Here is a 27,970-nt window from a genome sequence, read left to right as displayed (position 1 = left end):
GGGGAATTAAGGCCCGCGATAGGTCCAGCGTGAAAACCTGTTGGGAGACCAGAAGCACAGTCATTCATTTTAGACTGCGTTTGGTTAATTATACTCCGTTAGCCACTGAAATATGCCCACAATCGTGGAAATTGTATTGGGATGGGACTAAAGTTTAGTCTCCCTATTTACTAAAACTCGAGGCAATGTCCTTTTATGTACACTATAAACTGTGCTCCGTATTTTGTTTCCCCTCTGTCTAATTGGTCCCTAGTAATTGGTTTTTGGCGTCAGTGGAAGTTCCGCTATTTTCAAGTACTCGTTCTATATTAGGATGTGTTCAATACTACTCTTTTATCCCTTTTAAAGTTAAAACAAAAACAATAATAAATTGAATGGAGACGGCACATATTGTATTCATACATTGGAGTCCTGATCTAAGTTAATTTTCATTATTTTATTGTGTTTTGTTTCAGCGGTGTAATGTAAACTAGTATTGTTTTATTATGTAATTTTGACTTACTCTGTAAAGCGCTTAAGGGTTTTATAAAAGATAATGCGCTATATAAATGTTAATTATTGTCAATTGGCTATCAAATCCCACTCTTCATTACTCCTGAACTACTCAGTTCATTTTGTTACAGGCTGGTATAGTTTTTGCTATGGAGTCCGTCAGATTGGTTGGATGTTCGACATTACTGCTCTTTATCCTGTACCCACAGCGTCATCATAGTTATACCTACATCAAACATGGTAGGCTACCTCTTGATGGGCTCTTTACACAATCTTGTTTGTATAAGATTTTTTTCAACCTTTCTCCTGAAAAAAAAATATGAATATTGTGACTAAACTGAAATTTCAGATAAGTTAAACAAGAGGCCCAAGGCCCAGGGACCACATGGCTAATCTGAGCAATAACAAAATCAGCTTTGTATGGAATCGTATACAAAATATCTGGACAATGTATTAGAATACTAAGTAGATCCATATAAAAAGATTTTCAAGATTCTTTAGTTATTATGTTAAGCAATGACTTCCTTTTGTAAAAGAATTAGTTTGTAGTCATATCACTTACTGAACATTTTAATTCTCAAAATGATCTTAAACAATTGTTTATATTAAACCGTATATTTCGTCATATGTTTGCATTGGAAATCTATGACGTTCAATTTTTTTTTATAACACGGTTTGCACAAACTTGAATCTTCCCTACCTAACGATTTCACTCAAATTTCGGTCTTTATAGACAAACGGTTTTTGAGGAGAAGATTTTTAATTTTTTTTTATTTATATATGTAAAAATATGACTCCTCCTCAATGAGACCTAACCGTACCGGGGGATCATGATTAACAAACTTAAATTTACATTACCCGATTTTCTGCCAAATAGATATTAAGAAGGTTTTTGAGAAAAAATAAAAATGTATCATGAACAAATCTAACTCTCGCGAGCGCATGTGTGTGTAAAAATCTTTTACATGAAATTCACATGAGGCACATGAAGATAATTAAACGGGGCATCTTGCTGTAAACTAGTTACTCCTAGGATTCAAGTTTAAGTCTTGCGTATAAAGTAATGATTTGAAATATTTCTTTCGTTAGATCTGTACATAGAACAGACCGAAAAAAAGTGGGATGACGCTTCTCAGTCCTGTATCTTGGTGGGATCTGATAGAGCTTCATCTTATGACGTCATAGTTCAGGATATCCCAGTCCTCCAACCCACAAATCGTTATAGGCCTATGTACCTTCATTGGATAGGAGCCACGGCAACATTCACTCCGTGGTTTAAATTCTTGGGTAATGGCAATGGAAGAGAGAGAGAGAGAGAGAGAGAGAGAGAGAGAGAGAGAGAGAGAGAGAGAGAGAGAGAGAGAGAGACGTGATGAACATTATGAACACTAGTCTTGTGGATGACAATAAAGGTGTGATAGCTATAAAAGGGATAAAAGTATTACACAAAACAGTACGTGGCGTCGGAAGCAAATCGAAAGTGAGGAAAGGGGAGGGGGGCTAAACTTATCAGAAAATCATGACCAAAAAATAATAAAATAAAATAAAAGGTTATCATTATGTTTTCTGTCTAACTTTGCGAAAATTTCCGACACCTATACAAAATGACGTTCCTTTCTTTGAATTTTTAGGATGCTACATTTATTGGCCGAATTCATCGATTCGTGAACAAACGTTGACAAGTCATTCCACCGTCATTGGCCCTTTAGCTGATTGTTACATACAGTGTAAGAGCCATTTCGGAGTCAACGTGAGTACTTTTAACAGCTAACTTTCTTTCGAGTATGAAAAGATGACATTTCATACATATGAAACGATGAGATTTGATTGGCAAGATATCTTTTATGAAGCTTTTAAGTTTTATTTTGTATTTTACAGGAAACACATTGCTACTGTTTATCAAATCTGGAACAAGGACGGTTGATAAATAAAACATGTAGAGTAATTGCACCTGCTAACTTTCGTAATGATGTTGTTGGAACCAAAACCTTGGAATCTGTTTTCCATGTTTACCAGATTGCAATATACGAAATTCAAAACAGCGCCTTCGATATAGCAGGTTAATATAAACATTGTGTACACATTCTTTTTTTAAATAGATATTGGTTATTAAATCTAACTTAATTCAACAAAAGCAAAGTTTGGACTAAACAATCAACACGTAAAGATCAAATAAATATTTTGGAGGGAAAATACATCTCTTTCTTTTATTATTAAATGTTTGTACGGTTTCTTTCACAGCAGAAACACTTGACGAGTGTCTTTTGGGGAATTTTACACACTTATTCATGTATCCTTGTGATGCAGCAGGTACGCCATAAAAACGTCATTTTATGACATTTATGTAGAACGATCATTTTCAACTTATCGTATGAAGTTTAAAGTTGCATATTTTTTTATCTAATTTATTCATAAACATGGATGTATTTATATATGTAGAGCTTGTCTCCTCCCTGTGGGTCTATGAATTTACCCAATTTTTAAGCGGTTCGCGTACATACGCTTAACACTTTATTGCATGGAACCGAAACCTGGAAGCTTCGCGAAAGCGCTGCTCATAATGAATCAAAGTATTGAGAGTACAAAGTGCTGAAATAGTTTGATACGTGCCTCTTTTTGAACAAAAAATGACAAATTATCTCTATCTAATAAATTGAGCGATTGTACTGATTAATGAAGCAAGCGTTTTACTGATTTTTGAGTTGAGTAATCAAATGACATATCTAATAACAAAAATTAGAACCGTTTTAACAAGAGCTTGGACTTTATGAAGAGACTCCGATTTGATAAAGGCGGGGTCTGTTAATGGTTAACTGTCCAGCCAATGGCTAATAGATATGCATACATGGAACGCAATGACACTTGTCCGATTTATCCAGAGATGTATATTTCAATTTATAATGTATATTTTAATGTTATTTTTGTCCTCATGTACCATATGTTTGAAATGGTTTTGGGCGAATAAATGAACTGAACTGAAAAAAGCCTAACCAGCGTTAGTTGTACACAGCAGAGCAGCGGTTTTGACAGTCTATGAATATTGATGAGGTTCTCTTAGCGAATAAGAAGAAAGAAGGTCAATGTTTGACAGCTTGTCTTGATGAGCCAACTAGATAAAAACATCCCACCGAAAGTCCAAGCTCTTGTTATAACGGTTCTAAATCATTTACTGGATTAGTTCTTTGTAATAAATATATTGACAAACAAGGGAATGTTTTAGTACACTGCGTAATAAATTAAATGAAATCATCCCCTGATTTTCTTTGCATTAAAATTATGCATACTACAATTTTAGAGTAAAAAAACAAAAATATAATCTTACCTGAACAAATCTGTGATTGCCAGTTGTAGACATTAACGTAACATTCATACATTGTTATGAAATGCGATTTATGGTGTTTATAGTTACACGTGACTTTTTTCTATTAAGCATAACGATGTTATTTTACTTGCGGGATGATTTTTCATGTTAACCGACTTGAAAGATGATTTGATAATTTCATATGTATTCCTTTACCAGACACAATTTGGTTAAACATTTGTTTTTAAAATCATCCATGCACATCGTAACAATAAGTAGAGATTAGAAAAATTGATGCTTAAATTTGTTATCATTTCAAATCGTTTATGGAGATATGTCTTACACAAAAATGGTATGTAGAAACGTTTATTATCTACAACTTATTTGTCACCTTTCACAGACAGTTCAAACAAAAAATGGACGGATGCCGTGATTGATGGTCTGCCTTTGAAAGATGGAGGTCAGTTACAGTGGACCCGCTACGTACGTCGGCGTATCATCCGGTGGACTCGTGGTAAGTGCTACTTAATCATGCTCCACCGAAATGTCTTTTAGTTTACGATTATAAACGACTTTAAATTTATTGTACCCCTGTAAAATATTTTGTTAAGATATTCAACTATACTTGATATATAAAATTCTGCCTGAATACAAATTAACACTTTTGTAATGTTTATTCAAGGAAATGTACTTGGTTCAAATACATCAGCATGTGTCAGTGTGAGGAAACAAGCTAATGAGCAGGAATATGAAATAGTTCTAAGACCATGTAATGACGAACTACCCTCAATCTGCCAGAAGAGAGACGGTAAGGCTTTGAATATTGTGAATCTTTTTTGCTAATATTCTGTTAATTCTAAACACATTATAGTATCGCAGTATGTGAATTTGCTCCTCTGAAAGTCCTTAATCTTCATCCTTTTCTACTCTGTCTTTCAATATTATAACAGTTTGACATATCTTTATCCCAACAGCACAAAAAGGTCACCAGATGATGACGTCATTACCACCAACAAGTCCATTAATGCCATCAGATCGTCCAGGTATTATGATAGTGTCTGATAAAAGTACATATAAAAGTACATGGGTCGAATCCAAACCTATCTGTTAACATATAAATTATTTTTTGAACCCCACTTCAGTAAATGGTTGGCATCTACTGTAGTTTCATCAATATTATTTTGTCAAATACCAATTTTCGAATATTTCACTGTTGAATTGGTCCGCGAAATTAAGAGAGAGAGAGAGAGAGAGAGAGAGAGAGAGAGAGAGAGAGAGAGAGAGAGAGAGAGAGAGAGAGAGAGTTTTATATGAAAAAATTCTGATGAGTTTGTTTGAGTTTAATTGATCAATTTGAAAATCTTGTCGCCGCTGAATAGAGAAAGGGAGTATAAACAAGATAATTAAACAGGATAATTTTTCAAAACGCCTTACGTGAGACCGAATTTGAACACCTTTTTTTTATATTACCGCGAACAAAAATTTTCAATTTATTTCCTAATTTTAATAATTCATATCATCTTATTGTAATTGGTTAGTTTTATTGCTGTTGTATCGACTAAACAAATCTATTGCAATTGGTAAGTCTTATTGGGCAAAATGCAAAAGCATCGAATCATATATATTTTTAATAAGGAAAACCATTCCTAGCATTAAGTGATTTACCGTTGAATCTTTTTAATTTGTGCGAGCGAATTTTTGTGAATTGTGAGGGTTTTGTTTATTCATGGGGAGTGGGGGGGGGGGGGGGGGGCTGAAGGTCGTGGATGCGTCCGTTTTCAGCTTCCGTAACAAAGATACCTCTTTCAAAATTTCTTTTTGTTGAGGATGGAAATTTGTGGGGGAGGTCTACCTATAAATATCTCGAAAAATTGATCCTTCACAAATTCTTACTAGAAGCTGTCATTTGACAGTAATACCCGCACGAAGAATTTGCCCCTAAAATAAACCATTTTTGGTAAAAGATAGTTAAAATATAATTTAATGGATGAGATCCCATCCCACAATGCAAACGAATGCCTCTTATGTACAAGTTGTAAGAAGAGACTTGATCTTAAGAACCAGGTTTGATGAGGTTGGAGATTATACATTCAATTTTAACCATTTATTGTCAGTTAGTTTAACTTGAATATTAGTTGTTGATCCCCAGGGAGAAAATCAGACTTCTGATCATATATTAATAGATCATTTGTCAATTGTGCAAAGTGCAAGTTTTTTTTACAAAAACATTTTTTTAACAGTTTATGATATTTTTCTAAAGTCTTTTTGCTAACTTCTGTTGATTCTTAACATATTATAGTATCGCAGTATTTGAATTTGCTCCTCTAAGAGTCCTTAATCTTCATCCTTTTCTACTCTGTCTTTCAATATTATAACAGTTTGACATATCTCTATCCCAACAGCACAAAAAGGTCACCAGATGATGACGTCATTACCACCAAGAAGTCCATTAATGCCATCAGATCGTCCAGGTATTATGATAGTGTCTGATAAAAGTACATATAAAAGTACACGGGTCGAATCCAAACCTATCTGTTAACATATAAATTATTTTTTGAACCCCACTACAGTAAATGGTTGGCATCTACTGTAGTTTCATCAATATTATTTTGTCAAATACCAATTTTCGAATATTTCACTGTTGAATTGGTCCGCGAAATTAAGAGAGAGAGAGAGAGAGAGAGAGAGAGAGAGAGAGAGAGAGAGTTTTATATGAAAAAATTCTGATGAGTTTGTTTGAGTTTAATTGATCAATTTGAAAATCTTGTCGCCGCTGAATAGAGAAAGGGAGTATAAACAAGATAATTAAACAGGATAATTTTTCAAAACGCCTTACGTGAGACCGAATTTGAACACCTTTTTTTTATATTACCGCGAACAAAAATTTTCAATTTATTTCCTAATTTTAAAAATTCATATCATCTTATTGTAATTGGTTAGTTTTATTGCTGTTGTATCAGCTAAACAAATCTATTGCAATTGGTAAGTCTTATTGGGCAAAATGCAAAAGCAGCGAATCATATATATTTTTAATAAGGAAAACCATTCCTAGCATTAAGTGATTTACCGTTGAATCTTTTTAATTTGTGGGAGCGAATTTTTGTGAATTGTGAGGGTTTTGTTTATTCATGGGGAGGGGGGGGGGGGGGCTGAAGTTCGTGGATGCGTCCGTTTTCAGCTTCTGTAACAAAGATACCTCTTTCTAAATTTCTTTTTGTTGAGGATGGAAATTTGTGGGGGAGGTCTACCTATAAATATCTCGAAAATTGATCCTTCACAAATTCTTACTAGAAGCTGTCCTTTGACAGTTATACCCGCACGAAGAATTTGCCCCTAAAATAAACCATTTTTGGTAAAAGATAGTTAAAATATAATTTAATGGATGAGATCCCATCCCACAATGCAAACGATTGCCTCTTATGTACAAGTTGTAAGAAGAGACTTGATCTTAAGAACCAGGTTTGATGAGGTTGGAGATTATACATTCAATTTTAACCATTTATTGTCAGTTAGTTTAACTTGAATATTAGTTGTTGATCCCCAGGGAGAAAATCAGACTTCTGATCATATATTAATAGATCATTTGTCAATTGTGCAAAGTGCAAGTTTTTTTTACAAAAACATTTTTTTAACAGTTTATAATATTTTTCTAAAGTCTTTTCGCTAACTTCTGTTGATTCTTAACACATTATAGTATCGCAGTATGTGAATTTGCTCCTCTAAGAGTCCTTAATCTTCATCCTTTTCTACTCTGTCTTTCAATATTATAACAGTTTGACATATCTCTATCCCAACAGCACAAAAAGGTCACCAGATGAAGACGTCATTACCACCAACAAGTCCATTAATGCCATCAGATCGTCCAGGTATTATGATAGTGTCTGATAAAAGTACATATAAAAGTACACGGGTCGAATCCAAACCTATCTGTTAACATATAAATTATTTTTTGAACCCCACTACAGTAAATGGTTGGCATCTACTGTAGTTTCATCAATATTATTTTGTCAAATACCAATTTTCGTGGATTTCATTGTTGAATTGGTCCGCGAAATTAAGAGAGAGAGAGAGAGAGAGAGAGAGAGAGAGAGAGAGAGAGAGAGAGAGAGAGAGAGTATTATATGAAAAAATTCTGCTGAGTTTGTTTGAGTTTAATTGATCAATTTGAAAATCTTGTCTCCGCTGAATAGAGAAAGGGAGTATAAACAAGATAATTAAACAGGATAATTTTTCAAAACGCCTTAATTACGTGAGACCGAATTTGAACACCATTTTTCTTTATATTAACGCGAACAAAAATTGTCAATTTATTTCCTAATTTTAATAATTCATATCATCTTACTGTAATTGGTTAGTTTTATTGCTGTTGTATCGACTAAATAAATCAATTGCAATTGGTAAGTCTTATTGGGCAAAATGCAAAAGCATCGAATCATATATATTTTAAAAAAGAAAAAAACCATTCCTAGCATTAAGTGATTTACCGTTGAAGCATTTTAATTCGTGGGAGCCAATTTTTGTGAATTGTGAGGGTTTTGTTTATTCGTGGAGAGGGGGGGTGAAGTTCGTGGATGCGTCTGTTTTCAGCTTCCGTAACAAAGATACCTCTTTCTAAATTTCATTTTGTTGAGGATGGATATTTGTGGGGGAGGTCTATCTATAACTATCTCGAAAATTGATCCTTCACAAATTCTTACTAGAAGCTGTCATTTAACATTAATACCCGCATGAAGAATTTGCCCCTAAAAAACCATTTTTAGTAAAAGATAGTTTAAATATAATTTAACGGATGAGATCCCATCCCACAATGCACAGGAATGCCTCTTATGTACAAGTTTTAAGAAGAGACTTGATCTTTAGAACCAGGTTTGATGAGGTTGGAGATTATACATCAAAATTTTAACCATTTATTGTCAGTTAGTTTAACTTGAATATTAGTTGTTGATCCCCAGGGAGAAAATATCAGACTTCTGATCATATATTTAAAAACATTTTTTTAACAGTTCATAATTTTTCCTAAAAAAAAGATAACCAATATGGAATAATTAAAACAAGGTTAAGACGAACCTAAGATACTCTAGTAAAAAATGTTTAAATCAGAACAAAGTTGCCCTGCAGTGTGAAAAAAACCTTCTTGGCATAAAAAACCCCGCATATTTCGTGAAAGACAATTATTTGTCTGTTGAAGAATATGTTGAATGTATCTATCAGCGATGATTGTTAAATGAAAAAAAACCCCGTTAAACTAAACTTAATTTACAACGATTGATAAACAGGTTCTCTCGTTTTCACAGATGTTAGCGCGAGGGGATCATTTAGGGAGGAAGCTCCTGGAGTTCCTGGAGAAAACCCACGTATCACATATTTTCATTCACGAGGTTCGCATTTGGGTCGCAACGGTAAGAAGCGAGTGCATTGTCCACAAAAGTTGTTGAAATTGATCATTTTTTATTCTCTAATAAATTCACGCCTGATTACGGTTAATGCTAAATAGCTGAACCCTTTACATTATTGAAAATCCTATAATAAAAGAACAGGAAACATTAATTTTTTTTCAACGGATCACGGATAAGTAAAGGTTACATGCCTCAAACTGTCCATTCTGTAAGGAGAAAGAACTATTGGAGGGCCGTTAGGCCCGATAATAGTTCCTTTTTCTCATTGAATGGAAAGTTTGAGGCTTGTAACCTACTTAAAACATTTATTTCATTGTCGTCTTATTGGACTGTCCCAGGTTAAAAAATTTACTCTATTGTGTTTAGAATGTACTCCCTTAGAAAAGTTTCTCTCTTGCAAATGACAATGAAGTAAACATCCATTGTATTGAATTTGTCATTGTCTTCTTATTGGACTCTCTCAGGTAAATGTTTTTTTTCAATAAAGTTAATAGAATTCATTCAATTATTAACTTAGTAGACAGTTACAGGTGAGTTCTTTAACACGAGTATAAAAAGCGTGCGATTCGAATATCACTTCCTTGTTAATTGTCCTGTTATAAGGATGTCCTCGTAAGATGGAGAGAGTGTTTTTTAAAGACAAAATAAGTTCAGAGAAGTTGATGAAGAAGAACTGAACACAGATGGCATTCTTAGTGATATTTTGGATTTAGAGAAAGAAAAAAAGAAAAACAACCAAATTTTGACCTCAGAGTAGACGTTTTTTTTCCGGATATTTCTGATGAGGAGCTAGTTAAGGCCAGCCAAGACATAGGAGGAAAAAGAAAACACTGAGAGGTTTCCACAGCTTAATCAAGAAGATTTTGATAAGTTAGTCAAAAAAGTTTATCCAAAAAAAAAAAAAAAACAGAACAAAAGTCGAAATGGGCAAGATCATTAATGGTGAAAAGGATGAGAAAATTAAATGTGACGGAGATGCAAAGAAAGCAAAAACCGTGGATATATGTGATTCCACTTTGTGTGCACCTGGTGCAATTTAAATTTTGAATTTTGAATTCTGTGCCTTAATCATTCGTGAATAACAAATATTTCTTTTGTATTGGTCTTGTTGTTATTTCAAGTTTTACCTGTAGCTGTCCAATAAGTATTGAATAACTGTCCACTAGTTTAATAATGGACAGTTTTTCCAACTTATTGGACGGCTACAGGTAACTTATTGGATTGTTTCTGTTCTTTCGAGCTAAAGAATGTACAAAAATAACAAAGGATGACGTCATAACAATGTTTTAATAAATAAATAAATCGATAGACAGATCGGGAGAGAGGGAGAGGAAAAATTCTCCTTTATCTAAAATTAGTATTCAACGAATCAATTTCTACTTTGTGTTTATAACTTACACATTTCTTCCGATAATAGCATATGTATAAATATGCGATTCCATGGCGAATTCGAAGGTTATACGTTGAACACTACAACAGCACCATTACTTAATCAAAGTACTGAAAGTACTGGAAAGCGCTAAGCCGGGAAGAAGGTGTTAAATCATACCGAATGTTATGAAAATACATGTTAAGAATCATATTTGAATCGGGGTTTGTTCGTTATTGCAAAATTTTCACGTACTCAGAATTAAAATAATATAGAATTTGGATATGCCATAGTTATAGAATACACAAATCTTTTTAATGATTACTGCATGCTGTCGTGTTACAGTGAAAACAGAATGCTGATGACTTTAAAAAAAATCATAACCACAGCTTTTAATGTAAGCAGTTAATGTAAGTGTTTCTCTATTTTTGAAGCATAAAATGTTTTATCAATTTGACTGTAAATCAAAGTTTCCAATTTACAAATTATAATAATCTGCCTTAAAGCATGTTTACAAAGATCATGATTGATTTTAAAATTTTAGAACAAATGTATCTGCATGCGGGATAACTTGAAGATATTAAGTTTTCCCTACTGCATAATTTTGAGTTCTCCCGAGTACGACTTTTCCAGGGTACGACTTCTTTATCATTCGCCAGTAGGTGGCGGTATTTCGGAAATGCGAAAACGAAAGTGGAAGTAAGATAAGAAATCTGGCGACAAAAAAGCGCTGCAGCTATGCTTAGCGCTTTAAAAAGGATCTTCATTGGTAAGTTTATCTTATTCTCAATAGCCATTTCATCTAGAAGTCCATAATTTATATTGTTATATTCAGTAGTATATTCTCACTATATAACTCTATATAGACGAATAGTCAATAATTGTAATATTTGCTCGTCCGAAAAATATTGACCGGTCAATATTTTTTTGATATTGACCGGCTAGGAATAATATCTAGAGAACATTCCCTCTATTTCAAATAATTGCCTCTGATTTGTTGATTCGTAAACGATGACGTAAATAACTCTTCGCAACTCCAAAACAAGGTGACGTCATAATAGACAGTCAGTCAAGGCAAATAAACAACGGACGCGCAATGCGACGGTTTGCTATCATAACGGATATAAGGATTTGCGAATTACTGTGAAGTAAAATCAGGTAGAGCATCTGTATGTTAATTCTTACGGTCCGTTTGATGCTGAGGATATTTTGGGAATGAACTTTGCACAAAATTGAATTCGTGAATTTTTTGTTAAGCTGAGAAAATTACGGTGATCTGTTTTCAATTAATTTCCTCAGTTTTGGTTTGTTTCTTCATATAACAAAACAAATGTTGACTGTGTTTTCGAGCAACATTGATTATAATAGCATATGTATAAATATGCAATCCCATGGCGAATTCGAAGGTTATACGCTGAACACTACAACAGCACCATTACTTTAAAAGGATCTTCATTGGTAAGTTTATCTTATTCTTAATAGCCATTTCATCTAGAAGTCCATAATTTATAGTATTTTCTAAATATTTTTCAATTCAATGTTTGATTGTAATTGAACGAAACCTTCTTAAACATTGGAATATGAAACATGTAAATTTCTGAATTATGGCAAGATTTTAAAAAAAAGATTGCTTAATCTAATAGGGATGAGACGAGACACACATTGTAAAAGATTAACACTGCATCAAAAATCCGAATAAGAGAGATGTGGGCAGCTGGTTTCAGTGTTTGAATAATGTTATTAATTTAATATCTTGATTTGAGTTTGAAATATAAATCACAGTATATAGAGTTTATTTATACCCTGCTGACTGCCTCGACCTATCTCCTCATATACTGTACTTACACAGTATCAACCACTTATTACTTATTTTGTTACAGACTGGTATTGATTTTAGCTTTGAAAAAATGAATCGCAGTATATGGAGTTTTATAATACCCTGCTCACTGCCCTGACCTATCTCCTCATATAGTGTACTTGGTAGTTATTTGATCAATTACATACTTTGATTTTAGCTTTGAAAAAATGAATCGCAGTATATGGAGTTTTATTATACCCTGCTCACTGCCCTGACCTATATTCGAATATATATACAAAGAGTGTATCAACCACTTATTACTTGAGAGGATGAGCGTGTTAATATGTGGGACAACGTAGTAATTGTCTGTTGTCTATCAAGAACCCTACACTTCATTACTCCTTAACTACACTTATTTTTGTTACAGACTGGTATAGTTATTCATATGGGGGCCGTCAGATTGGTTGGATGTTCGACATTACTGCTCTTTATCCTGTACCCACAGCGTCATCATAGTTATACCTACATCAAACATGGTAGGCTACCTCTTGATGGGCTCTTTGTATAAGACTATGATTAAACTTAGAAAGAATAGTGACAAATCTCCTCCTGGTTGAAGCTATGACTTTTATGTCTCAACTGAAACATCAGTTGAGTAAAAAACTGGAAGCAAATCCCTACTTTTCATGCAAGGCTGCCCAGGATAACAAAATTTAGAAGAGGATAGATCGGGTTGTTAATTAATAGGGCGGATAATACTCCCAATAACTTTATTCCAAAAATCGGCGAACATGCTAATTTTTTTTTCATACGTTTACATTTATTTAGATACCATTACATATTCCATAGCCAATTTATAAGCTCTTTTTCTATAAGGAAAAATTAAAGGGTAAAAAGGTAATTCAACGTTCAAAACTGATTTGAGGGTTTCTTAGAGACAACTGAATCTGAATATAAGAAAATTTTAGGAAAATCCAAATACCTAAAAGTCGACTGGCCGACGACAGACATAAGATTTGTCTACCGATGGTCAGACGATGATCGACAGTTGGTCGACGGACTATTTGATCAACGACTGTTTCATCTGAAGAAATCGGTCATCGACGCAACAAATAATGCCAAAAGTATGCATAGATTAATTGTTCAGGCAATATCAATTATTACAACTCATAACTGATCCTATAATTTTTAGGAGTCACACTGTCATTGCTTACCATACCTGGAACAAGGACGATATAATAATAAAGTTTGTAGACTGATTGCATCAGGTCAAAGTGACATCGTTAGAGCCAACGTACAAATGGGATATAAAGGCGAATTATACCAGATTGCAATATACAAAATCTGTAACAGCACGTTCTATTTCAATGGTGTAAAAATATTTTCTTATAATCTCTTTTTTCACTTCATTGTTCTAAATTTTACGTAAACATTAGGTTTATTGATGCCTTACTGAAGTAAGATGTACATGTAAAAACATATATTCTAAGGGAAACACCAAACAAAAAAAAATCAAAAAAAATATCTAAAATACTTTTTGACAAAGAGACATAAGTAACACGTAAGAAGAGATTAAAATTATCTACAAAAATAGATCCTTTCTTTAATGTTTGTAACGTCTCATTCAATTTGTTTATTTATCAAGTAACACAAAAGACGAGTGTCTGTTGAATAGTACGATCCGCATGAGCACGCATCCTTGTGACGCAATAGGTACATCATAAAAAAAATGATTTTTCAACATTCATTTGAGGGTTTATCTAAGTTTTTTTTTAAATATGTAATAACCATTTCAAATAATGTATTTACAAATGCACCTATTTAACAAGCGTGATCAAAAATCGATCTTGGTTACTAGGTGTATGAATTAACTTCATTCTTTGTCAGTGCAAACAGTTGAATTAATTATATCTTTATGTGTTGTATCAAAACTTAATATGTTGCATTCATGTAAGGAGAAGACCTATTTACAGCTCATGATTAACCTTTATCAGACAGTTCAAAGCAAACGTGGACAGATGCCATCATTAATGGTCTGTCCTTCATTGTCAGAAATCAATTACAGTGGACGCACTTTATACGACGGAGGATCATCCGGTGGACTCGGGGTGAGTTTTAATAAACAATCCTTTCAAAATATATTTAAAGTGACATGTTTCAATTTCACAAAATAGATAAAAAAAACCTTCAAATATGTGGCGTGTATTCAAATATACATGTATTTAAACACTGATAGAATGTTTATTTAAGGGCATGCCATTGAATTGAATACGTCAGCATGTGTCAGTGTAAGGGAATTACATAGTAAGCAGGAATATGGAATAGTTCCAAGATCTTGTAACAACAAACTTCCCAACATATTAAGAATCTATTTCTGACTTCCGGTAATTCCTAATACATTACAGTATCGCAGTAATTCCATTTGTTACTCCACGAGTCCTTCATCTTCATCTTTCTTCTCTGCCTTTTAATATTATGTTTGACATATCTTAATTACCACAGCACGGAATGCACACCAAATGATGACGTCATCACCTGCTTCAAGTTCATTAATGCCATCCGATCGACCAGGTATTACGATATTATCTAATACAAGTACACTCATCAAATACAATGTTTTCTGTTAACATACGACATTGAGTATTTTTTATACTTTCATGTTAAATATTGAAATCTGATTGGTGTAGACACAGTTGGTAAACTGTTCTTTTACCATCAGCGTTAGCAACACACTTGGCAACAGGTAACACAAAGAATGGTTACATGCGCGTAAATTGTGTACGTACAGTGTGCCGTACAATTCACGTCATTTCTATATAAAAACAGTAAAATTTTCTTAAAAATTAAGACATTAAGTATACAAAAATAAATAGCACCTGTTTGGGAGAATAACAGCTGAGACTTCGCGTCGGTTGACAATTGTTTACTCGGAGTCTCAATTTCAACTGTTACACCCCCCCCCCCCCCCCGCAAACTGGTACTATTCATATAATGTACCCCATTTCTGTTAATGGTTGGCAGCAACTGTAGTTTCATCAATATTATTTCGTTAAATATCAATTTTCGTGTCAGCGGCCATTAATATAATATCTTAACATGTGTTTAAGTCAACAAAAATTGATCCCCACAACTATTGATAATACATGTTATCAGTTTATGTGAATAAGAAAATGAATTTACTAATTTTTCCAATGATTGACGTATGAAAGGAAAAATTGACTGGAAAATTTTATCAATGCGCGTACTTTAACATTTTTTAATTAGTTACCAAAACATTTACAAAAGTCGCACATACATTTTATTCTTTGTCGACATACTAACTTCTTTTGTTCACGATCGCGTCTCCCTGCATCATGGTTATGCCGAGTTGCCGATTCCGGCGAACTATACTCACATTAAAACCATTTGAACTAATTTTGTTGTACAGTCAATAATGTAATAAGCCATCGCATGCATTTCCCTTTCGTTTTAAATTCAGCCGGTTCAGATTTCAACTTTCTAGTTGTGTTTAATCCATAAAATGCAGCTCAATAATTCTGCATTAGCTGTAATCGCATCCATTTAGGATGTTGTTTTTTTGTTTTGTTTTGTATTCATACACGCAGCTTCAGTTACATTACATACATTTTTGATCAATGGCACTTCCCGTTCAATGATTTGAAAATGTTTTATGAAATGACAAAAGAATTTAATAAATTTCCATTGATCGACGCATCAAAGAAAAATATTACCGAAAAACTTGTTCATCAATGCGTTATTTCTTAAATACAGGAGCTTTCCAAAAGCGGAGAAAGTCGGGGAATCAGTCCCCTGTTCTCAGTTCACTGGTCATAAAACAGATACTGTCCAGAATTGATTTGTCATTTTATCTACTCACCTCTTGCAATACAGATATTCGGATTTCGTGTGAAAAACAACGGTAATGAAAGTGTTATTTTGTTAAGCAGATATGTCGAAAAAGATGTAGAAGAAACCAAGGGCAGATAATTCTAAAATTATTTTGTTTCGATTATTTCTCTATCAAGAAACGCTGAATATGTTGTTTGGTTTTTTTCTTTATAATTTATTTCTTTTTCAAGGAACAAACTTACAGAAAAGACATTCAGTCACACACACACACACATACACACCCATACTTATGAAAAAACACCTAAATGTATTATTATTTAGTGGTTGCTTGCCTACATGAAAAGAAAAAAAGAAAAAAAAGAAAGTTTAAGTGACAAAACAGAAATAGAAAAAATAGTCATAATGAAAATAGATTATATGTCAGCGTCAAAGATACCTTTCCAACTATCCTATAATTTTTCAAAATATTGTAATTTACAAGTTTGTATTGCAGCATATCTTTCAATATTGTATTTTAGTTTTAAGGTAAGGTTTGCGGCTTGCAATTTTTAGGAATTGTACCAAAGTTACATCCCATTTTGTTCACTTTACTAAAGTCTTTTTTCTCATGAAATTCAAATGATTTCGCCGGTCCCGTTTTATAACTACAAAAGGTCAATGTTCACGATTTCAAATTTTCATGTTGATAAAATGTAAATAATTTCGTGAAAATATATACATTTTATATGTAACTATTATGGGGGTTATTTATGCTTAAATTGTTAAAAAATAATGTCACTTTTCATATCATGATTCATTTTTTAAAATTTCTAATGAACTATTTAAGAATAGAATAAAATGCAACAAAAGTCTTAATTTTTAACCACTGTTATGTAAACATAAACATCTTATTTGAAATCTTTCCAAGTCCACCGATTTCAGGAAAAATGTATCTTAGTATATGTGTAATCTGATGTTTCTAAAACACTATTCAAAACCATATGATGCGGACTTTGTTTTTTCGTGAAAATTGATAAATTGCTTGTGTCTTGTTATTTATTCAATGAAACTTCAAAACCCCGCGAAATAAAAAGAACCCGAAATCAATTATGACGTCACATAAATTTTGACGTCATAGCTGAAATAAAGGGTTGTCGGTGTTACGTCACAATGAAAATATGTGGGTTATCTCCCTGTAACCGCAAACCTTACCTTAAATGACAAAGGAAACCAATTAAGCATGGAATCTTATTTGACATAAGACAACAAAATATATATTGTTTCATATAAAGAATTATAAAATTAATGACTTTGTTATGAAACGACAATGGAAGTTGGCCAAGTATAATATTAGACATATTAAATCCGACTCTTTCAGAGGTCTTTCTGTAAATGTATAAACTAAGTTCACTCCTCAGGGTATGTATTTTCTCACAAGAAATAAAAACATGCATAATAGTTTCAACATTACTTTTACAGAACCCACATCTGTCAGTAGTTTTGACATTAATTTTTTTAAGGTAGAAGCCAACTGGAAGAATTTTGTGTAAAATTCTAAATTGAAGCCATTGTACAGAAGAATCTTTGGTAGTATTAAAACAAATCTTAAAAATGTCACATACAGTAAGATCTTCAACATTATAATCCGTTAGATCTGTTTTCCACTTGGTTACAGCAATTGGAACAACTACATTTTCATTCAAAACATTATAAATAATTTTGTACACTTTTCATGGGGTATAACTGTTTGGAAAAAAATGGTATACATGGATTAGGATTTCTTTTAACAGAAGTCCTGTCAATATTAGACATTTTGAAAAACTTAAAAATTACTGTTTTTACACTATTATATTGCATTGTACATATAACCTTTAGACTGTATTTACATTTAAATTCCTCAATATCTAAAAAATTACAATTTTCATCATAAAAATCTTGCATAACCATTACACCGGTCTTGTACCAGGCTTTAATAAAAACATATTTATTTGCTATGTGTATATTCGAGTTATACCACACTGGAGTATTTAAAAAATTATCTTTTACCTTTGGGTGATTCTTGTAGGTAGTAATAATACGTAACCATGAATTTAACACATCTTTCCAAAAATCATTGTTTACCTTGTGTAAGCATTCGATTACAAAACTATCACCAAAATCAAACAATTTCTGTAAAAAATCATTTCCATAAATGGTAAATAAAAAATCCATCCAAGGTTTGTGTGCTTTTGTAAGCCTTTTAATCCAAGAACACTTAAGAGATGTTATAAAATTGTTAATGTCAACCATTTTCAACCCTCCTGGCGAATAGTCCTGAGTAATGACTGACCTCTTAACTTTATCAATCTTAGATTTCCACAAAAATTCAAAAATAGTTTTGTTAAGGTATGAAATTGTTTCTTTCTTTGGATTTGGTAGTGATATGAATAAATGATTTAGTTTTGGAATGAGCAAACTTTTAATAACAGTAATTCTACCAATGGGAGTAAGAACTCGTCGTTTCCATTGCTGGACCATTGCTATAATTTTTGGAATTAGTAAATAATAATTCATGTCGATAATATTATGAAGATCTACCCAGAACTGAATTCCTAAAACGTTAAATGTTGTTGACCCCCAATCCAATTTCCATCTTGTGTGATGATAAACCTGATCTGATTTTTTTTTGATCCAGTCCAAATAATCTTTGTCTTAGATGTATTTATTTTAAGACCAGTAAAACTAGAAAAAAATTCTATGGTTTCTAGAGCTGCAAAAAAGAGATTTGAGTGAACCATCAATGGCTAGTGAAGTGTCATCTGCATATTGTGATATCTTATGTTCATTATCGTTAATAAATATACCTTTAATGTCTTTGTTTTGTTTAATCATTATTGCTAGGATTTCTGCACACAAGATGAATAAATATGGAGCAACAGGGTCTCCTTGCCTACACCCCTTTGTACAACAAACTGTTGTGATAAATGGCCGCACTGTAAAATAGCAGCATGAAAGTATGTATTAAAAATCTTAATCCACTGAATAATATTCTCTCCGAAGCCAAAATATTTAAGGACTTGGTATATGAATGACTACGACATAGAATCAAACGCCTTTTCAAAATCTATAAGTACTAAAAGACCAGGTATGTTTTTGAACTCGTTATAAGATAACAGGTCAAATATAACAAATATAAATCTAGCATTCTCTCCAATGTACCTTCCCTTGATAAATCCAGACTGTGTATCAGATATTAAATAATCCAAAACTTTCCAGATTCTGGAACTAACACACCCTGAAATAATTTTATACAAAACATTCAAAAGAGTGATTGGTCGCCAGTTTTTTAAAAACTGTCTAGGTTTATCACCTTTAGGCAAGCATGAAATAATTCCAAGCCTCTGTGAGATGGGGAATTCCTTCTTCAGAAATATACAATTAATGGCTCGTACAACAAAATTTTTAATATCTTTCCAAAAAAATTTAAAAAATTCAGCAGTGTACCCATCACTTCCAGGAGGTTTGTTGTTCTTCATATGTTTTATGACATTCAATACCTCTTTTTCTAAGAAAGCCTCTTCTAAACCATTTGACAACTCCTTTTCTAACTTAGGTGAATTGTAATTAGAAATAATATTATCTAAATCAATCTTTACCAAATTTGTATCCACACTTGCATATAATTTGTCATAGTACTTCTTTACATAATCTAGTATTTCTCCTTGTTCATGTAGATTCCAATATCCTCAGCTTGATTTTTTTTTATTGTTTTGTTTAAATAATTCCTAGATTCCAAATTGCAAAAATATTTTGAAGGTTTTTCGCCTTCCTCCAACCATTGGGCACGAGACCTAACCATATGCCCAAGTAACTTTTCCTTGCGTAGTTTTTCCAAAGCACTTTTTTTTCATCCAAAGTATTAATATCAACAGTAAAATTTGATTCAATATACTCTATCTCCTGTATAAGCTTTTCTTCAGTGTTGTTTCTGACCTTTTTTCTATATGTTGAATAAGAAATAGTTGCCCCCCCCCCCCCCTTATTTCCATCATTAACACCTTAAAAAAAAAGACTTTCATCAATACCACTTTTACATTGAAAATTACAACTCTCTTCATTGTCTAGATATTGGCTACTGACTGACTGAATAATTTCTTTAACTTTTACCACATATTCTTTGTCCGACAAAAGAGTATTATTAAACTTCCAAAGCCCACGTCCTTTGGTGAAATTATTAAATTTTAACTCAAGCAAAACAATGGAGTGATCAGACCTGTAACCCGGTTCAATAGAGCAGTTTTCAACTAAATTTGACAAACTATTAGAAATAAGAAAAACATCAAGACGGCCTTGTTTCAATGGATTTTTCTTCCGCCAAGTGTAGACTTTTTTATCTGGATTCAGAACTCTATAATAATCGATAAGTTGCAAATCTTCCATAATTTCTAAAACTTTACTACGAGCCCTTGGGTTATTAACTCCTGTGTAATTAAAAGTATCAAGAGAAGGATTTAGAGTTAGATTAAAATCACCACATAGTATAAAATAATCATTTTCAAAATCTAGAAAAATATCCCTAATATTTTCATAAAAACTAGGGGTGTCCATATTAGGCCCATATATATTTATAAGTGTTACCTTGTTTTCTTCGATGATTAGATCCAATGCAAGTAAGTTACCATCTGTGTCCTTTCTTTCTCTGAGGACGCTGAATGTTTTATCATTACTTGTTTAATTGTGAATCGTTTTCTTTCTATAATGCACAATCCTTTTACCGGTATTTCCCTAAACGATGCGCTGCATTACGATGCATACCAATATTTAGTAAGTGAGAGGAATGTTTAGACATTACAAATGTTGATATGAGAGAACTCTGCTCGTTTTTTTTTGTGCGAACATGTGAGTTCGAAAATCTGGTCCATGCATAATAGAGAAAGGGTTAAAAATATAGGCTTATTTTTCAAAACGCTAAACGTGAGACTGAAGTTGAACGCAATTTTTCTTTAGATTTACAGAAAAAAAACAAAAATAATGATTTTATTTCATAGTTATTGTAATTGAGTATTTTTTATTGCTGTTCGTTATATTGACTAAACTAATATATTTCAATCAATAAATCTAATTTGGAAAGAATGCGAAAGCATCCAATCATGTTTTCTTTGATAAGTGAAACCCAAACTAGTATAAGTATAATTTATTATTGATAGACTTTTTATCATCTAAGTTCCATTAATAAATATCATTGTAATAAAAGGCTTGTTACTTTAGGAAAAACGACTTAGTAATTCATTTATTCCTTGGTATTTTGTGTAAATTTATTTACTGAATAAGAAAGATTATCCATTTGATAAATCTAAACACGGTAAAGACGAAGCTGGGGTATATGGTACAAAGAAATGTCTACATCAAAACAAAGTTACTCTACAGTATGAATGAAAGTAATTGGCATAAATTGCTCATGTTGTGAAAGACGATTTAAAAAAATTATGTTGAATGTATCTAACAGCGATGTAGACGAAATGGAAATTAATTGTCATTCTCTATAAATTTACGCTAAATAACCTAATGCTAAATAGGAGAGAGAGAGAGAGAGAGAGAGAGAGAGAGAGAGAGAGAGAGAGAGAGAGAGAAGGAGAGAGAGAATTTCTTCAAGTATTCGACGGATTAATTTCCACAAACATGTGTTTATAACTTACATAAGTTGTTATTGCGTTTTTTTTTATAATACTTCCGAGAACAGCATATGTGTATGCGATTTGAAGACAAAGTTTATCTGTTATAAATACGTTAAACACTTCAACAACGCCGTTACTTAAATTCTTCAATAAGATCTTCACTGGTGAGTTTATTTTATTTTTATATTCATTTTTTTTCTAGAAGTTCACTATTTATATTTTGTTCCAAAATATTCTTTTTTCTTCAATCTTTGTAATTGAACGTAATCATTTTAAATAGTAGAATGTAAAACAGGTTAATCTCTGAAACATGGCAAGATTTAAAAAAAAAATGTTGCTTAATTGAATAAGGATGAGACGAGACAAACTTTATACTGTTTGCCACTGCATTAAGATTTAAAAATTACTATAGTAGAATAAGACAGATGTGGGGAGCTGGTTTCAGGGTTTGAATAATGTAATTAATCGTGCATCGTTTAATCACATTTACGTGTAACTTTCTAAGGAGCAATCACATCTGAAAAATACTTGGTAACTACTTGGTCAATTACATACATTGATTTTAGCTTTGAAAAAATGAATCACAGTGTATGGAGTTTTATTATATTCTATATATCCGAATATATATACAAAGAATGTATCAACCACATATTACTTGAGAGGATGAGCGTGTTAATATGTGGGACAACGTAGTTATTGTCTGTTGTCCATCTAGAACCTTACACTTCATTACTCCTTATCTACACTTATTTTTGTTACAGACTGGTATAGTTATTCATATGGGGGCCGTCAGATTGGTTGGATGTTCCACATTACTGCTCTTTATCCTGTACCCACAGAATCATCGTACGTATACTTACAACAACCACGGTAGGCTACCTTTTGTAATCTTGGTTGTTAAAGACTTTGTTTAAACTTTGCAAAATAATGACAGCACAAATAAAGACAAATCTCTTCCTGGTTGAAGCTATGACATTCGTGACTCAACTGAAACTTATCATTAAAACATCACGAAATGGAGTCAAAAACTGGAAACACATTCCTATATCTCATGTAAGTCTGCTCAGGGTAACACATTTTAGAAGAAGATTGATGTGGTTAACAGGGCGGATATTATTCTCTCTCTCTCAAATGTAAAAATGAGACAAAATATTGTTTATCATAGATATCAGTACTTATGATATGATAAATGTTCCTAAAAAATTTATTCCCAAAATCGGCTAATATATATGCTAGTTTTTGTCATAGGTTGGCATTAAAATTAGATACATATTCCATAGCAAATTTATAAGATATTTTTCCATAAGAAAAATTAAAGTGTTATAAGGAAATTCAACGTTCAAAACGGAATTGAGAGTTGTGTATCGTTTTGTCACATTTACGTCAAGCACTCTGAAAAGCAATCACATCAGAAAGCACATGATTATATGAGTTAGAATTGACTTGTTTCATTAATGACATGGAGTTCGTTGTCATGTTTTAATAATCAAACTTTAAACTGTATTTTGAGTAAATAACTTATGTGGACAATTTTTTGTATTTCAGACTATATTAAATTTTATTATATAATAAACATTATGCAGTTAACCAAATGGATTCAAATTTTATCTCTGCTTTTGAAAGGTAACTGCTAAAAATATTTATTCATCAGATCTGTACATTAATCAGACTAGAAAGTCATGGGAGAAAGCTTCGCAGTCCTGTGTCTTGGTGGGTTCTGAAAGGGCTTCATCAAATGACGTCATAGTACGAAATATCCCAGTCCTCCAACTTTCTCGAAACACATATGGTCATGGCGACCTCTATTGGATAGGAGCCACGGCGACCTTCACCCCGTGGTTAAAATTACTAGGTATTAATTACAACTTAAACTTCGATTTTTTAGGTAATGCATTGCTGAGAGAGAGAGAGAGAGAGAGAGAGAGAGAGAGAGAGAGAGAGAGAGAGAGAGAAAGAGCAATAACTTCAGAAACACGAACATCATTTGCTCTACACAACTTAATGATGAATTAATACAGTGATACTAAATACACAAAAATGGTATTCCTTTCTTTTATCTTTTCAGGTTGTTACGTTTATAAGACGATTTCGACGATTCGTACGTATAGGTACCGCTATAGTGTTATTGGCCCTGTGGCTGACTGCTACTTACAATGTAAAAGCCATTTTGGAGTCAACGTGAGTTTAATTATATAAACCATAAAAATTTTAACCATATAGTTTATTGTGAAGATGCGATTTTATCATCAGTCAGCCATTTATAATTTACTTTTCAAAATTATTTTTTGAATGACGATACTCATACTATTTCACACAAATATAGTAGGTCTTAATCAAGTTTCACAATAAGAATCACTTTTAACCATTGCAACCAAGCTTATATAAGCATAGACATAAAAATGGCATTTAAAATATACAAACAGTTAATGTAATGTTGATTCTTGTTACGTTATATCAGTAAGTCGTATTAATTGTTCCGCGGGTAAATCTAATTACTCAAATCAAACAGACTATTCATTATCACGTGAATTGTTAGTGTCTATTCCAAATGTATTAAAAGTTAATGTTCTTAGAGATTCTGGTGTTAAGAAAAGCTGTATGGTCTTGGAAGCAACAACAAATGCCCAAAGTATGGACTGCGTAATTGGTTAGACTCATAATTAAACTTGAATTTTTAGGTTTCATTGTCACTGCTTACCAAAGGTTGAACAAGGACGATTGAATAATAAATCCTGTAGACTGAATGCATCAGGTCAAAGTGACATCGTTGGAACCAACGTACCAACAGGATATAAAGGCGAACTATACCAGATTGCAATATACAGACTCACTAACGACATACTGAACATAAATGGTTTGACAAATATATGTTTATATTCGTATTGATATGTGTATGTTCACTGAGTAAGTACATTTAAATGGTTGGATGAGAATATGCTTAAAGAAGGTTATGCACTATTCAAAGAAAGTTGATGATCAATGATTAAAAACGAAATCTAGAAACTAGAAAGCAATGTAAAATAATCTTTTTTTCCCAATGCATTAAGTGATCAGACGTTAAAAAATTTATATATTCAAAGAGAGAAACCAAAAAGGTATATAAAAACAAAACAAGATATCTAGGATATCATTTTGACAAACAAATGCTAGTAAAATGAAAGAAGAAATTGAAATTATTTTAAATCATTTGAAGAAAAAGATCCTGTTTATTAATTAATGTTTATTCTTCCAGCTGATACACTAGACGCATGTCTGTTGAATAGTACCACCCACATCAGCACGCATCCTTGTGACGGAACAGGTACGTCATAAAAAAGTGGCTTTTCAACATTCATTAGGGGTATATCTAAGATATTTTATATGTAATAAATAATTTCAAAATAAAAGATTTATAAATATAACTATTCCAACAGGCTTAATTTAAAACCGATCTTGGTTTCAATAAGTAGGAATTAACTTTTTCCTTTACCAGTGCAAACAGTTGCGGCAATTTAGGTTTACATATCGTAATATGTTGTATTAAAAATTTGAATGTTATCGATAAAGACAAGGATTACAAACATATAATTAACTTTAATCAGACAGTTCAAAGCGAACATGGACAAATGCCATCATTAATGGTCTGCCTTCCAATGATGGAAATCAATTACAGTGGACGCGCTTTATACGGCGGAGGATCATCCGGTGGACTCAGGGTGAGTTTTAAGAAACTACCCAATCAAAACATCTTCAAATTGACAGGTCGTAAATATGTGTTTAAATATGAATTTTTACATTTGCTAATGTGCTTCCTTATGTAAACCTATAGAATAGCGAAAACGTACAATGAAGAAATGAACAGCAAAGTTCACCGGGAGATAAGTTGGTTGGTCACGTGATCAAATCCTGTGAATCCCGAAGGGCTTCTCAGTAGATTTGATCACGTATCAACCTACTTTATATCCCGATAATCTTTTTAACATTGCTGTTTATTACTTACATTTACGTTTGAAAAACACAAATCGTTCAGAACTGTTAAAAGTACCGAGGTTTATGTTTACAATAATCCAAGCGACTAGCGCGTGCTGTGATCATTGTGACAGGATTTGATCACGCGACCAACCAATTGCATTTCCTGGTGAACTTTTTAGCTCACCGAGCTGAAAGCTCAAGTGAGCTTTTCTGATCACATTTTGTCTGTCGTCTGTCTGTCTGTCTGTCCGTGTGTCGGTCTGTCCGACTGTCTGTAAACTTTTCACATTTTCAACATCTTCTCAAGAACCACTGGGCCAATTTTAACCAAACTTGGCACAAAGCACCCTTAGTCTAAGGGGATTCAAAGTTGTGAAAATTAAAGACCACGCCCTTTTGCAAAGGGAGATAATTAGGAATTTATGAAAATTTTCAAGAACTTTTAAAAAATCTTCTTCTCATGAACCATAAGACCAGGAAAGCTGACACTTGTGTGGAAGCATCCTCAGGTAATGTAGTTTTAAAATTTGTGAAAATCATGACCCCCAGGGGTAGGGTGGGGCCACAATGGGGGGTCGAAGTTTAACACATGAATATATAGAGTAAATTTTTAAAAATCTTCTTCTCTGAAATAAATCAGCCAGGAAAGCTGAAACTTGTGTGGAAGCATCCTCTGGTAATGTAGATTCAAAGTTGTGAAAATCATGACCCACGGGGGTAGGATGGGGCCACAATGGGGGGTTGAAGTTTAACATAGGAATATTGAGTAAATCTTTAAAAATCTTCTTCTCAGAAACTAATCAGTCAGGAAAGCTGACACTTGTGTGAAAGCATCCTCTGGTAGTGTAGATTTTAAGTTGTGAAAATCATGACCCCCGGTGATAGGGTGGGGCCACATTGGGGGTCAAACCTTTACATAGGAATATACAGAGTAAATCTTTAAAAATCTTCTTCTCATGAACCATAAGATCAGGAAAGCTGAAACGTGTGTGGAAGCATCCTCAGGTAGTGTAGATTCAAAGTTATGAAAATCATGACCCCCGGGGGTAGGGTGGGGCCACAATGGGGGGTTGAAATATAACATAGGAATATATAGAGTAAATCTTTAAAAATCTTCTTCTCAGAAACTAATCAGCCAGATCATTCTTTATAATTGTTAAGACTTTGGCCCCAGGACAATTCTTTGGTTCAGAGTTTGATGTAGGTTTATATCCCATATATTAGCTCTTGTTAAGGATCTTTTTGAGAACTGCAATACTCAACAAAATCATCCTGTTAGAAAAGGGACTAATGATTATAAACATAAGAATATCCAGGGGGAAAATGGATTTTATTTATACAGGATTTACATGTATTATTGTACATTGTCCAGATAGTTTGTATTAATTATGACTCCATTAAGCTGATTTTATTATACCTATTGTTCTTAAGGTGAGCGATGTGGCCCATGGGCCTCTTGTTTAAATTGCTGTTTGTTTCTTAATTGACCACTGACGGAATGTTTCTTTAAGGGCACGTCCTTGATTTGAATACGTCAGCATGTGTCAGTGTGAGGAAATTATCTAATGAGCAGGAATATGAAATACTTCTACGACCATGTAATGACAAACTTCCTTACATTTGTCTGGAGGGGAACGGTGAGACACTATTAAAAATCTGTTTAGCGTTTTTTGACTAACTTTTATTTTTAAAAGAAATGAAATTATCTCCTTGTGTTACTTTTCGGGCCAGATTTTCTTCTTCAAATGATCTTTATCGCTCACAGACAAGAATACTCACAAAATGATGACGTCATCACTGAAAACAAGTCCATCATTGCCATCAAAACCGCCAGAAAATACAATATCATCTATTGGAGGTATGCCAGTCTATTCCAAAACGAGTCATTTTTCTGTTTCATCTTCTTTTTCTTTCTTCCTTTCAATATGTGAAGAGTTCAAATGATCCTTATCACTCAAAGCACAACACACTAACCACATGATGACGACATCACTGTTTCATCAACATTATTTCGTAAAATACAAATTTTCGTGTCAGCGGCCGTGAATTTAATATCTTTGAACATGTTATTTTCATTAAGTCAACACAAATTGATCCTAACAACTATTGATAAAACATGTTAGAACCATTTTAACAAGAGCTTGGACTTTGGGTAGTTGAGTCAAACGGCAATATGACGTA

General features: G+C 32.9%; 2 protein-coding genes across 6 annotated transcripts; both read left to right on the top strand.

Annotated features, from left to right (window-relative positions):
- The first annotated feature begins 379 nt into the window (after window positions 1–379).
- On the top strand, window positions 380–24,022 carry LOC128167814 (uncharacterized). 5 transcript variants are annotated; one of them, XM_052833737.1, is made up of 15 exons: window positions 380–420; window positions 624–732; window positions 1,582–1,779; window positions 2,124–2,242; window positions 2,371–2,551; window positions 2,734–2,802; window positions 4,194–4,307; window positions 4,476–4,601; window positions 4,768–4,836; window positions 9,088–11,327; window positions 12,784–12,892; window positions 13,325–13,480; window positions 22,600–22,708; window positions 23,490–23,690; window positions 23,904–24,022. In XM_052833737.1, exons 2-10 carry the CDS (start codon window positions 642–644, stop codon window positions 9,285–9,287), a joined length of 1,167 nt encoding a protein of 388 aa, XP_052689697.1. In that variant the 5' UTR covers window positions 380–420; window positions 624–641; the 3' UTR covers window positions 9,288–11,327; window positions 12,784–12,892; window positions 13,325–13,480; window positions 22,600–22,708; window positions 23,490–23,690; window positions 23,904–24,022. The 5 variants fall into 5 exon arrangements, with proteins under 5 accessions (XP_052689697.1, XP_052689698.1, XP_052689700.1 ...); XM_052833740.1 differs by having other exon boundaries at window positions 398–732; window positions 9,088–9,192; window positions 9,793–11,327; XM_052833738.1 differs by having other exon boundaries at window positions 397–732; window positions 2,737–2,802.
- LOC128164781 (uncharacterized) lies at window positions 22,766–27,970 on the top strand. Its single transcript, XM_052828771.1, has 7 exons — window positions 22,766–22,891; window positions 23,904–24,016; window positions 24,517–24,692; window positions 25,071–25,139; window positions 25,420–25,533; window positions 27,301–27,426; window positions 27,555–27,970. Exons 1-7 carry the CDS (start codon window positions 22,766–22,768, stop codon window positions 27,731–27,733), a joined length of 903 nt encoding a protein of 300 aa, XP_052684731.1. The 3' UTR covers window positions 27,734–27,970.

This window comes from Crassostrea angulata, chromosome 10 (assembly GCF_025612915.1).
Source record: "Crassostrea angulata isolate pt1a10 chromosome 10, ASM2561291v2, whole genome shotgun sequence".
Taxonomy (NCBI): Eukaryota; Metazoa; Mollusca; class Bivalvia; order Ostreida; family Ostreidae; genus Magallana; species Magallana angulata.
This window is presented reverse-complemented; position numbering and strand designations above follow the sequence as displayed.

Bases quoted from the DNA above. Each gene is read 5' to 3' on its own strand.
- LOC128164781 (XM_052828771.1), top strand. From the start codon at position 22,766: ATGACAGCACAAATAAAGACAAATCTCTTCCTGGTTGAAGCTATGACA. The intron at 22,892-23,903 runs GTAAGTCTGCTC...TTATCTTTTCAG, and splicing joins AACACATTCCTATATCTCAT to GTTGTTACGTTTATAAGACG. The intron at 24,017-24,516 runs GTGAGTTTAATT...TTGAATTTTTAG, and splicing joins AAAGCCATTTTGGAGTCAAC to GTTTCATTGTCACTGCTTAC.
- LOC128167814 (XM_052833737.1), top strand. From the start codon at position 642: ATGGAGTCCGTCAGATTGGTTGGATGTTCGACATTACTGCTCTTTATC. The intron at 4,602-4,767 runs GTAAGGCTTTGA...TTATCCCAACAG, and splicing joins AATCTGCCAGAAGAGAGACG to CACAAAAAGGTCACCAGATG. The intron at 4,837-9,087 runs GTATTATGATAG...TCGTTTTCACAG, and splicing joins AATGCCATCAGATCGTCCAG to ATGTTAGCGCGAGGGGATCA.